General features: G+C 40.7%; 1 protein-coding gene across 7 annotated transcripts in view; it reads left to right on the forward strand.

Moving 5' to 3' along the window:
- Positions 1–12,207, forward strand: part of epb41a (erythrocyte membrane protein band 4.1a) — a 185,431-nt gene that overhangs the window by 127,174 nt on the left and 46,050 nt on the right. For 6 of the 7 annotated variants that reach the window (XM_068011576.1, XM_068011575.1, XM_068011580.1 and 3 more), the window contains exons 10-12: positions 6,570–6,664; positions 9,823–9,995; positions 11,721–11,810. In XM_068011576.1, the coding sequence (XP_067867677.1) occupies positions 6,570–6,664; positions 9,823–9,995; positions 11,721–11,810 (358 nt within the window). The remainder of the gene's footprint in view (positions 1–6,569; positions 6,665–9,822; positions 9,996–11,720; positions 11,811–12,207) is intronic. The other variant, XM_068011581.1, reaches the window with a different exon arrangement.

Here is a 12,207-nt window from a genome sequence, read left to right on the forward strand (position 1 = left end):
TTTTGGTGGTGATGTTTATTGTGGGTTTCTGCTCAATCTTTGTAAACATCCTAAGTGCAGCTTCCCTTTTTTACTGAGTTACCTATGAAAAAAGTTTACTCACAAGCACTGCAGCATACCTTGTACTTTCCTTTTATAGATTCTTGACTGCACATTTTGACTCAAAAGTCTTATTCCAGTGGGATCTTGTCACTGCAACATAAATAAGTGCCAGTGATGGTGGAGAATTTAAAAAGTACACCAGCTGACAATATGCCCATGAAAGTACAACAACAACTTGTACTTCTATTGTGCCTTTAAACATAATTAAAAAGTCCCAAGGCACTTCAAAGGAGTGTTTTCAAACAAAAATTTGACCCCAAGCTACAAAGAAATGTTAGGACAGATGACCAAAAGCTTGGTCAAAGAGATAGGCTTTAAGAAGCGGCTTAAAGGAGGAAAGAGAGGAAGAAAAGCAGAGAGGTTTCGGGAGGGAATTCCAGAGCTTACAGCCTTGGTAGCTAAAGGCACAGCTGCAAGTAGTGGACTGATTAAAACTGGGGATATGCAAGAGGCCAGAATTGGAGGAGCACAGATATCTGAGGTTTCTCGTCTGGAGGAGATTACAAAAATAGGGAGGGGCAAGGCCATGGAGGAATTTGAAAACCAGGATGAAAACTATAAAATTGAGGCCTCGCTTAACCAGCGGCCAATGTAGGTCAGCAAGCATAGGGTAGATGGATGAATGGGACATCGTACGAGTTAGGACACAGACAGCAGAATTTTGGATAACCTCAAGTTTATGGAGGGTGGAATGAGGGAGGCCGGTCTGGACTGTATTGGAATAGTCAAGTCTAGGGGTACCAAAAGCATGAATCAGTTTCTGTAGCAAATGAGCTGAGGTGGCGGCAGAGTTGAGCAATGTTAAGGTGATGGTGCAGACATGTGGTCGGGAGCTCATCTCTGGGTGGAATATGACACCAAGGTTCCAAACGCGCTGACTGAGCCTCAGACAGTTGCAAAAGGCTTTGACTTCCCAATATTTAGTTGGATACTGAATTCATCTTTCGTAGATGGAAGGATGTCAACACTGGATGCAAATATGTAAACGGGTTCCAGTAACTTTTTGTTTTATTTGATGGGAAGAGAGGGAAAAACAGAGGAGCTTGGGCAAGTAAATTTCTATCAGAAATATCATTGCTACTCGTTACTTTTTAATTATCCACTGCCAGATGAGGTTCTTGTACAATCAAACTAATTGTTTCAGTGCTTGTGTTAATTGCAATGTATATTTGAAAGAATGAATTTGTGGGCTTTTCACCTCCAGACATCTCCAAGTACCTAAAACAGTCAATTAAGTACTTTTGAAATGTAGTCAATGTTGTGTTGTAAGGAAAATCAGTAGAAAATCCCACATTTGAGATATACGACCAAATAATCTATTCTAGTGATCTTGTCATAATATTCTGCCTATTCCACATTACACTGTGTGGATCATATTGTTTATATATTGGAATTTATCTTGTGTTGTGAGACTGTGTATGTGGCGCCATCTACCCTTGGGTGGTGGTAAAACACAGACGCACAAGACAACTTTTGAAGGTTTTAGAACAGGAGTCTGCACCATGCGGCTCTTTAACATCACATGTGGCTCCCAATATCATGGAAAAAAGCCTAAAAAAATTAAGTCAGGAAAAGTGAGCCATGTTTTTATTGTGCGGATTAAAGGCTAATCATTGTGCTGCACGTTACGGTTTCAAATGATTAATTTAAAGAGACACATCATGCTCTAAATAAACCTAGATACTGCATTTGGTTCGAGGAGCAGGTTTTAATGGTTGCGACCATTATTGTTTCTAATATAGTTGAGATAAATTATTCCGAATGTGCAATTAGAGACTTTTTAAAATTTTAATCATGAGAATCAATAGCTGCAAAAATTCTTAATTCTAAGCATCTTAAGTTGAAGTTTATTTTATTCAGTTTTATATGCAAGTTTCTTATTACTTTTTTTCCCAAAGTGGAAATGTCCTGTTTTTCCATTAAATTAACAAACTGACTCCTGACAATGCAGCAGCCCACTGACATCATCAGAGCGCTCCAAGCTGTGCACATGCGCAAACGGTCTCCTGTGCTCAGCTGCTGTGCATGCACAGCCTACATCTTGCTTGCCAGCATTAACTGGCACATGCGCAGGAAAACACACTCCCAGCAACCCCCCAGCAGCCCCTCACTCCAGGCCGCTCGCTCCTCTCTTCCACCCTCGCCCCCCCAACCCTCCGGCTGCTCGCTCCTCGCTTCCCCACCCTCCTGCTCTCTGGCCTTTCACCCCCCCCCCCCCCCCCCCCCCCACATCCCTCAAGAGAAGGGAAGCGACGTGGCCTGCGGCCTAGAGCTGGTGTCTGGAGGGATGGGGGGGAAAGCGGGGAGCGAGTGGCTGGAGTGCAGGGTGGGGGTTGGGTGGAGTGAGCGCGGCCTGAGAGTGGGATGGCACTGAAACCTCACAGAATTACGGAGGGTGTGCAGCATTATCAGAGGTGCTGTCCTTCTGATGAGACTTCAACCAGCACAACGTTCTCAGAGTATCAAACATGTCCCTTGCGTGCTGCCATGAGTTGAAGATTTTGTTCTGTGATAAATTGAGCAGCACCATCTTTAATCCTGGCAGCTGCCTGAGATGTCGCAGACAGTGACGTTTCAGTCGATGAGGCTGCAATTGTGCATGTGCTAGTACAGCGTCACCTAGTGGTTGCATTGTCGGCAAACACAGCCTTAAATTAATACGGTTCACCATTTCTTTTCAAACATACTTATATATAATTCATACAAATATGCTGATAAGACATGAATATGCATATACTTGAGATATGAAGAAAAAAATCAAGTCAAAATAACACTATAATTCTGAGTTAAGTCTATTTTAATTTTTTTTCCCATTGATAAATTTAATCTATTTTATTTATTATATATGCAAATTATACATTCTACCAAAGACACTTGGCAATTTGCCATGTATTTGATTCAGAAATACCAAATTTTCATCTTGCGGCTCACAATAGTTTTTTATTTTAGGCAGCTTTTTAAAAAAAGGCTCTTGCTGATTTCAGAAAAAAGGTTGCCCACTCCAGCTTTAGAAAATAGATATATGGCGCCATCTGCCTGTGAAAAGAATAAATTGCAGTTGTCGGGTCCCATTTTATAAAGATTACATTTTGTTTTTTCCTTTCTAATTTTCCCTATCATTCTTTGCTCATGAAAACAGTGAGCATAAAAATTGGCAGCACGGGTCGTGTGCCGCCACACTGCTGTGATGTTGAGCCTGGTAGCTCATTACCATATGCAGGGCAGCCACCCCCACCAAACACCCCCCCCCCAAAATCACATGGCAGGGTGGCCTTGACGGTGCTATAAATGCCGCCAACTGTCTCTGTGCAGGTGCCCCCCCCCAGCCCCCACTACACTACAAGTGCTGAGTACCCACCTTCCCCACCTCGGTGGTGCCAGCTTTCCCTGGATGGGAAAGTGAAGGCGTGCGAGTGACGCCCATCACGCTGGAGATCCAGAACTGAAGGTAAGATCGCAGGGAATTCCGTTTAAATGAATGCAGAAAGATAATTTAAATATTTAAACCAGGGTCCCATTGCAGAGCGATGGAGGGGCCGCCACAGAGCTTCCCTGCCACTGAGATGATCGGGCCAGGCAATACCGGCATCAGGTTCTGTGGAGGGTTGCTGCCACTCCAATCTTCCGTTCCCGCCATGGAGCCTGCAGCGGGAGCAGAGCAAAGTTCAGTCCAGTAATTTATTCTGGCATATAGTGCAACTGGTGCTGACTCCTTTTTAATCCTTCCTTTCTCAGGTGATCCTTGTTTATCATGTTATAGATAGTTTGTTTGGGGGTTATTTACCCACAATATACAGTCATGCTTAGTGCTGCCTTTCATCGGTGTCCATTTCACAATTGCAGCAGGAGTGAATGGGTAGAAATTAAGAATGGGACCTTTGGTCTTATTTTATTGTTGAGCTCTTTGCAATCACCACCCCCCACCCCTGCTGCATAGAGCTGTTGAGGCCAGTTATTTTATTGTAATTGCTGACTTGGCTGAGATCCACTTGCTTATCACGGATCATAGATCAAATCTGCGACCATGTGGCTCGGTACCATAACTACAAGCAAAATACTGCAGATGCTAGAAATCTGAAATCAAAACAGAAAATGCTAGAACTACTCAGCAGGTCTGGCAGTATCTGTGTTGAGAGAAAGTGTTAACCTTTCAGGTCTGTGACCTTCCATGAAAGGAAACTGACCTGAAACATTAACTCTGTTTTTCCCTGCATAGCTGCTGCCAGACCTGCTGAATATTTCCAGCATTTTCTGTTTTTATTTGGCTCAGTACCACATGTGGTGCATCTACAAGGTCAATTTTTTAATTTGTGATCTATAATTGGATTTTACTTGGATCCTACAGTTTAAATTATGACCTGTTTTATTCCCAACCCTATATTTTCTGCCTTTTCCACACAAGACACTTAGAAATGGAACCACATGCAATTGCAGGCAATTTTTTGACACAGGTAGGGAATTGGTTAGGAGGTAGGAGACAGTAAGAATAATGTGCATGTATTCCAAGTAACAGGATCTGCCCAATGGTGTTCGCCAGGAACTGGGGTCTCGACTCTAGTAGGTGAAAGTTACAAAGTGATAATAGATTAAGCAAGCGGGCAAAACTGTGGCAGATGGAGTTCAACTTTGAATGTGTTTGGCCATCCATTTTGGACCCAAGAAAGATGATAGCATTTTCTAAATGGTGAGAAGCTAGGAACTGTGGAGGAGCAGATAAATTTATGGATCAGTGTACAGAAATCACAAAGTTAGTGGACCGGTATGAAAAATATAATAGCCTTCATCTCAAGGGGCCTGGAATACAAAGGGGTGGAAGTTACGCACATTTGTATGAAACTGTGCTTAGACCAATCTGGAGTATTGGTCACTGCACCTCAGGAAGGATATGTTGGCCTTGGAGTGGGTATAGTGCAGTTTCTCTACAGTGATCTGGAACTAAAGAGGTTAAATTAGGAGATCAGATTGCATAGACTATGTTTTTATTCCCTTAAGTATAGAAGGTTAGAAGGTTGAAGGGTAATCTAATTGAGGTGTTTAAGATAATTAAAGGATTTGATAGTATAGATAGAGAGAAACTATTTATTTCCTTGAATGAGTGAAGTCCAGAACAAAGAGGCATAACCTTAACATTAGAGTCATGCCATTCAGGGGTGATGTCAGGAAGTACTTCTTCCTCATGTTATTCAATGGTTTAACAATTGCTAAGTTCCCCAGCATCAACCTCCTGGGGGTTAGCATTGACCAGAAACTTAACTGGACCAGCCATACAAGTACTGTGACAGCAAGAGCAGGTCAGAGGCTGGGGATTCTGCAGTGAATAACTCGCCTGACTCCCAAAAGCCTAGCTACCATCTACAGGGCACGAGTCAGGAGCGCGTTGGAATACTCCCCACTTACCTGGATGAGTGCAGCTCCAACAACGCTCAAGGAGCTCAACACCATCCTGAACAAAGCAGTTGCTTGATTGGAAGCCCATCTGCCACCTTCAACATTCACTCCCTCGATAACTGGCACACAGTGGGAGCAGTGCAGTGTGTACCATCTACAAGATGCACTGCAGCAACTCACCAAGGTACCGTCAGCAGCATCTTCCAGACCTGTGACCTCTACCATCCAGAAGAACAAAGGCAGCAGGTGCATGGGAACACCACCATCTGCAAGTTCTCCAAATCGCACACCTCTTGACTTGGAACTGTATCGCTGTTCCTTCACTGTCGCTAGGTCAAAATCCTGGAACTTTTTCCCTAACAACTTCGTAGATGTACCTACACCATATTGACTGGAAGGGTTCAAGAAGGCAGCTCACGGCAATTAGGCATGGTCAATAAATGTTAGCCTTGTCGGCGACACTTACATCCCATGAGCAAAAAAACCACGAAGAGTAGTTGAAATCTGGGACATGCTCCCTCAAAAAAAAACTGTTGATGCTAGGTCAAATTCAAAATGTCAAAACTGAGATTAATAGAACTTTGTTAGGCAGGGTAATTAAGGGATATAGAGCCAAGGCAGGTAAATGGAGTTAAGATACTGATCAGTAATGATTTAATTGAATGGCAGAGGCTTAATGGCCTTTTCCCATCCACACGTTATTAAAAGGGTATTGCATAATTTTAAATGAATTTATTTCCAACGGGCCTGACACTAATCCATTTTGCCACAGCTCCACCTGAATGGTTAAAGTTATTTGTGATTCATATGCAATTCTTTCATATAATCCTCAAAGCATATTAAGTTTCTGCAATACCAGCAAAAATGCTTCTGCTAATACAAGAAATGTATCAAAAGACAGAAGACGGGAAATTTTCCCAATACTTTGCCCAAGGACAGTACTTTAAAAACTTTGAACTTTTTTGATTTGCAGTATTTTCAAATATGTGTGCACCTCGTGCGTGACATTTTTAGAGGAGTATTCATACCTGTACCAGCTATTCAGAGTATTGTTAATGTGTTCTGTACTCATTTTTCAGGATCAATGTGAAAGCACTATTGGGTTCAAGCTGCCCAATTACCGTGCTGCTAAAAAGTTGTGGAAGGTATGCGTAGAAAATCATACTTTTTTCAGGTACGTGTACAGCACATGATACCAAGAAAATCAGGAAACTTGTGAAGAAAGTAAATTTGCTATTCCATTAAGTTAAAAGTTACATTTAAAATCTTAAGATATCATCCTTCCCATTTGTAAATCTCCTTTATAAGTACAGTCCTGAGTCAGCCATTCAACCACAGAAGCTGTGAAAGTGTACCACTAGAGTCTTGCTTGGAATACCCCAGTATAATGCTTGCAGTATCATACTTCCTCTAACAATATGTGTTTATAAAGAGATTGCGATATTTCACTACCATGTTCATTCTTTGTACTGCTTGGAAAACTCAATAATTTGTTTTAATTTTGTTATCTCTCTATTAAAATTGAATTCTCTAAATGCAGCACAAAATTAAAGATTTTTTTGACAAGGTGTCACATTTTCTGTCTCAAAAGTGGTCAGTTTCAGTATTTCTCAAGTCTGTTTTTCCTCTTGAGTGTCTGTTTGAGAACACTGCCATCGTTACGATGCTTTCCAACTCCAGTAGGCTTTAGCACTGAGGAACTGTATTGTGTGTCCCTCCAACTTAAATTTTTTTGAAGAAGTAACAAGGAAGGTAGATGAGGGTAGTGCAGTTGATGTAGTCTGCATGGATTTTAGCAAGGCTTTTGACAAGGTCCCATATGGCAGACTGGTTAAAAAAAATCCCATAGGATCCAGGAAAATGCAGCAAGGTGGATGCAAAATTGCTAGGTGGCAGGAAACAAAGGGTCATTGTTGACGGGTGTTTTTGTGACTGGATGGATGTTTCTAGGGGCTTTCTGCAGGGCTCAGTGCTGGTTCCCCTGCATTTTGTGGTATATAATAACGGTTTTGGACATAAATGTAGGGGGTATGATCAAGAAGTTTGCGGACGATACTAAGATTGGCCATGTGGTAGATAGCGAGGAGGATTGCTGTAGGCTGCAGGAAGATATTGATGGTCAGATGGGCAGAAAAGTGGCAAATGGAATTCAACTCTGAGAAGTGTGTGAGGTGAAGCATTTGGGGAGGTCAAACAAATCCACACAACAAATGGGAAAACACTGAAGTGTAGAGGAAGTGGGGGACCTTGGAGTGAATGTCTACAGATCCTTGAAGGTAGCAGGACAGGTTGATAAGGTGGTTAAGAAGGCATATGGAATCCCTTCTTTTATTAGCCGAGGTATAGAATATAAAGGCAGAGAGGTTATGCTGGAATAAAAACAAGAAATGCTGGAATCACTCAGCAGGTCTGGCAGCATCTGTGGAAAGAGAAGCAGAGTTAACGTTTCGGGTCAGTGACCCGTCCGAAGAAGGGTCACTGACCCGAAACGTTAACTCTGCTTCTCTTTCCACAGATGCTGCCAGACCTGCTGAGTGATTCCAGCATTTCTTGTTTTTATTTCAGATTTCCAGCATCTGCAGTATTTTGCTTTTATTTTAGAGGTTATGCTGGAACTTGAGTAGTGTGTGCAGTTCTGGTCGCTTCATTACAGAAAGGATGTAATTGCACTAGAGGAGGGTACAGAGGAGATTTAGAAGGATGTTGTCAGGACTGGAAAAATGCAGCTTTGAGGAAAGATTTGATAGGCTGGGGTTGTTCTCCTTGGATCCGAGAAGGCTGAAGGGAGATCTGATTGAAATGTACAAAATTGTGAGGGGCTTGGATAGAGTGGAGGTGAAGGGCCTATTCACCTTAGCAGCGAGGTCAGTGACTAGGGGGCATAGATTTAAAGTGATTGGTAGAAAAATTAGAGTGGAGATGAGGAAAAATCTTTTCATCCAGAGGGTGGTGGGGGCCTGGAACTCGCTGCCTGAAAGGGTAGTTGAGGCAGAAGCCCTCAACTCGTTCAAAAGAAGTCTGGATATGCACCTTAGGTGCCGTAATCTGCAGGGCCACGGACCAAATGCTGGAAGGTGGGATTAGAATGGGTGGATCATTTTTCGGCCGGCACAGACGATGGGCCAAGTGGCCTCTTTCTGTGCCTTAAACTTTTTATGATTCTAACTTGTCAAGGCTTCTTTGAGAGCATCTCCCAAACCCTCAACTTCTGCTGCCTAGGAAGGCGAAAGTAGCAGGCACGTGGAAACGCCACCACTTCGAAGTATCCCTTCAGGTCACACACCATCCTGCCTTGCAAATATATCACCATTATCATGGGTCAAAATCCTGGAACTCTCCCTAACGCCACTGCGCGAGTACCTTCACGACATGGACCACAGCGATTCAAGAAGGCAGCTCACCACCACTTTCTCATGGACAATTGGGTATGGGCAATAAATGCTGCTCTTGCCAGCGATGCCCACATTCTGTCAAAGAAGAAATTTTAAAAACTTGCTTCCCCTAAGTAGTTTTCATAATGTCATTCTTAATCTATAATATATATTTTTTAAATTACAGGTTAATAAGCAGGAATAATTCATAATTGTGAAGATTTCAAATGCGCTGGGTGGACAAGAAATAGTTTTCTAATGGGATTAATTTTCATCAGGGACAAGAAGTACCTTTTATGGAAATAACAATTACGGACTGCCCAATAATTTTTAATTGGAGTACCTTTGCATTACAGTAAATATTAATTTTACTGTAACTTCATAGTTTAAATTGGAGTCCAAATAAGCAGTACTTTGTGTTTAGAATCTTTCCTATAAGTAAAAGTTATTACTAGAATTCCTAGATAGTACTATACTGGGGAGTGCCTTTACTAAAACTATGTCATACAGACCAGAAGGTCCCAGGTTTGATTCCTGTTTTATGCTGAGTTAGCTGACCTCAGCTGGTCTTCAGCTGTTTAGTTCCATTTTGCCTCAACACTATGAATAAGGAGGGGGAATATTAGCCAGTGTTTACACTCCTAATTGTTATCAGTCACTCCTGCTGGAAAGCTTGTATAGGTGGAGCTCTAGTGAGTATAGGATTGGGGTCAGATTTGATCCCCTCCGTGGTCAGATAACCTGCCAACATTTGCTGTCTAGCCTCACGAATGATATTTGACTACTTGGTGAGATTCCACCAAGCTGCAGGAACCATACAGCAGTGAGAGTCATCACCTTTAAGAGAAAAGGCAAGAGATTGGGAGACAAATAGATGAATAATATTTGCATATCAGTTGGAAGAGTATTTTTGGAGGCTTTGCTTAGGATATTTAAGTTGACTTTTTTTTCCCCTTGATAGGCTAACAACACCAGAATCCACAGCGAAGAGCAAATTCCTGTCCCTAGGTTCCAAATTTCGTTACAGTGGTCGAACACAGGCTCAGACCAGGGAAGCAAGTGCTCTGATTGACAGACCTGCACCTCGTTTTGAGCGTACTGCTAGCAAACGGGCATCCAGAAGCCTTGATGGAGGTAAAATTATTTGAGATTGCAAATCCTGCATTATTTCATTAAACTACAGGATAATGTCATTTAGTTGTAAATGTAAGATCACTTATCAATATTCTGTGCAGTGTGTGTGTGTGTGTTGAACCTGCTCAGGACAGTTATAGCAAATAGATAGACTTTTAAAACTTAAAACTATACAGCTTTAAAAAGTGGTTGCATGATCCATCCATTTCTGCAGTTTGACTTCAGGTTCACTAGGACGGAGATGGCCATCTGACTTTTTCAAACACATACAGAGTCATCCATTTAAGCACCAATGATCTGGAATATTACAATTCGTTAAAATCCAGAGAGGGGAAGGCAAGAACTTTATAATGTAAAATTCTGCAAAAGAAAGTATAGTTTTATTAAGTTTGGAAGTTCTTCTTTTTGATTTGATGGTCTTGCTCTTCCCTCTTGTCTGTTAAAACGAGGCAAGCTTTGTAGGATATTATAATAGAAAGGAATAGTTAAAATCAGATTTCTCTTCACCAAAGTTTGTGAAGATTTGTTTTTTCAAGTACCTTGTATTTTTAAAGCTGCGAAGAGCATGTAATCGAGTAATTGAAATAGAGCTTATTTAAAAAGTGGACCTAGGAAAGGAATTGCGGAATTGGCAAAAAAAAGTCTTGAACTTTCTTTAGAGGGTGTGTAAATTTCATGTGCTAACTTTGACCTCATTCATAGAATACATGTTGAAGTGACAGTGGGTCGCTGACCATTTCATCCAGTATTTTCATAGCACACAAAGTATGGTATACTATGCAGACGATTAATTGAACTGTGATTTGATTTGCTGCATTTAGTGGTAAGGGTTTAAACTTTTGAAACAAGTTACTACTCACTTTGAATTTCACATCTGAAGTTCCTTAATTTTCGAGAGACAAATGAAATAATTTTCTTTCTACTGATTTTTTTGTGCTCCATTTTAAAATGCTACATCTACCTTTCAGGAAGTACATCATTATAAATGTATACCCATAATAGTTTATAGCTAAATCAATACATTTACTAACCAAATATTTAGCTTATCATTTTGTTTGTTCTACCACGCTTTAATCTACAAGCGCTGATTCAGTGCATAATACCAGTACAGAAGTGATTTGATCAAAACTGTTAACAAATACGAAATAAAAGATTGGCTGAGAATGGGAAAGTTGTATTTGCTACTGAACTGAGTACAAAATTAAGTCTGGATTTGAAATGAAGAAACCTTTTAAAACACTTTTAGATGAGTTTGGATTTTATGAATCATCATAGTTCCTATTGAAGAAATATTAAGTATTTGTTGTACTTTCTGACAATTAAAAATGTAATGTTTTAGGGCCAAGAGTACAATTTTCCAGCATCAGTTATTTTTGGTATTCATTCTAATGGGCCAGACCATAACTACTTTAATTTTTTTAACAACATTTAATGGCATGGAAAAATTAACTTTAGAAAGCATTCTTGAATTCCTTTTTGTAGCAAAACCGAATTTGATATTCAGAATTCCAAAATTGATGCATCGCTTACCTTTATTGCTATGTTCATACCTCCTGAGGGAATTTTGTAACACCTCCAATGTGATGATTCAAAGTTTAAAACAAATTATTTTCTGTATTTTCTCTCAATAAACATTTAATAGGATAGAAAATTTCATGAATTTCAAATTACTTAAACCACAAATTTTGTAATTGTGCTAACCACAAGTGTACACATTCTCTCCAGCTAAACGTAAATTTCCAAAAACTTCTATTGAATTACCAGTGGATGAGGACCTTGAGCCCAGACGCATTGAAGCACCCAGAGAGCAGCCAGGTACCAGTTTGTTGGCTTAAAGCTCTGCGGTGCTCCTGATTCTTCACTCTATCCTTTTTGCAAGCTCCCTTTGACTTGTTGCATTGACCACTTGAAATTTTTCTGTTCCTCCTGTGTTTAATCTGCTAAGCATGATGATTTAAGATTAAAAATCTCACCTGGAGCCAGATCCAACTGGTCTTTACAACTAATCCATATTCTGTAACTCTTGCACTTAGTTGGTAGTCGGAATGTTTTGTGTAATCAAATGAAATCATGTGCTTTCTGAAACCATTTTCTATAAGAAACTGGCTTCTGGAACTTGAGACTACTTTTGCAATCATTTTTAACAATTCGCCAAAGCAAAACTAGATGAAGAAAGATTTGGACTTTTTAATGTATAATTTGGGCATAAACA

This window comes from Heterodontus francisci, chromosome 31 (assembly GCF_036365525.1).
Source record: "Heterodontus francisci isolate sHetFra1 chromosome 31, sHetFra1.hap1, whole genome shotgun sequence".
NCBI lineage: Eukaryota > Metazoa > Chordata > Chondrichthyes > Heterodontiformes > Heterodontidae > Heterodontus > Heterodontus francisci.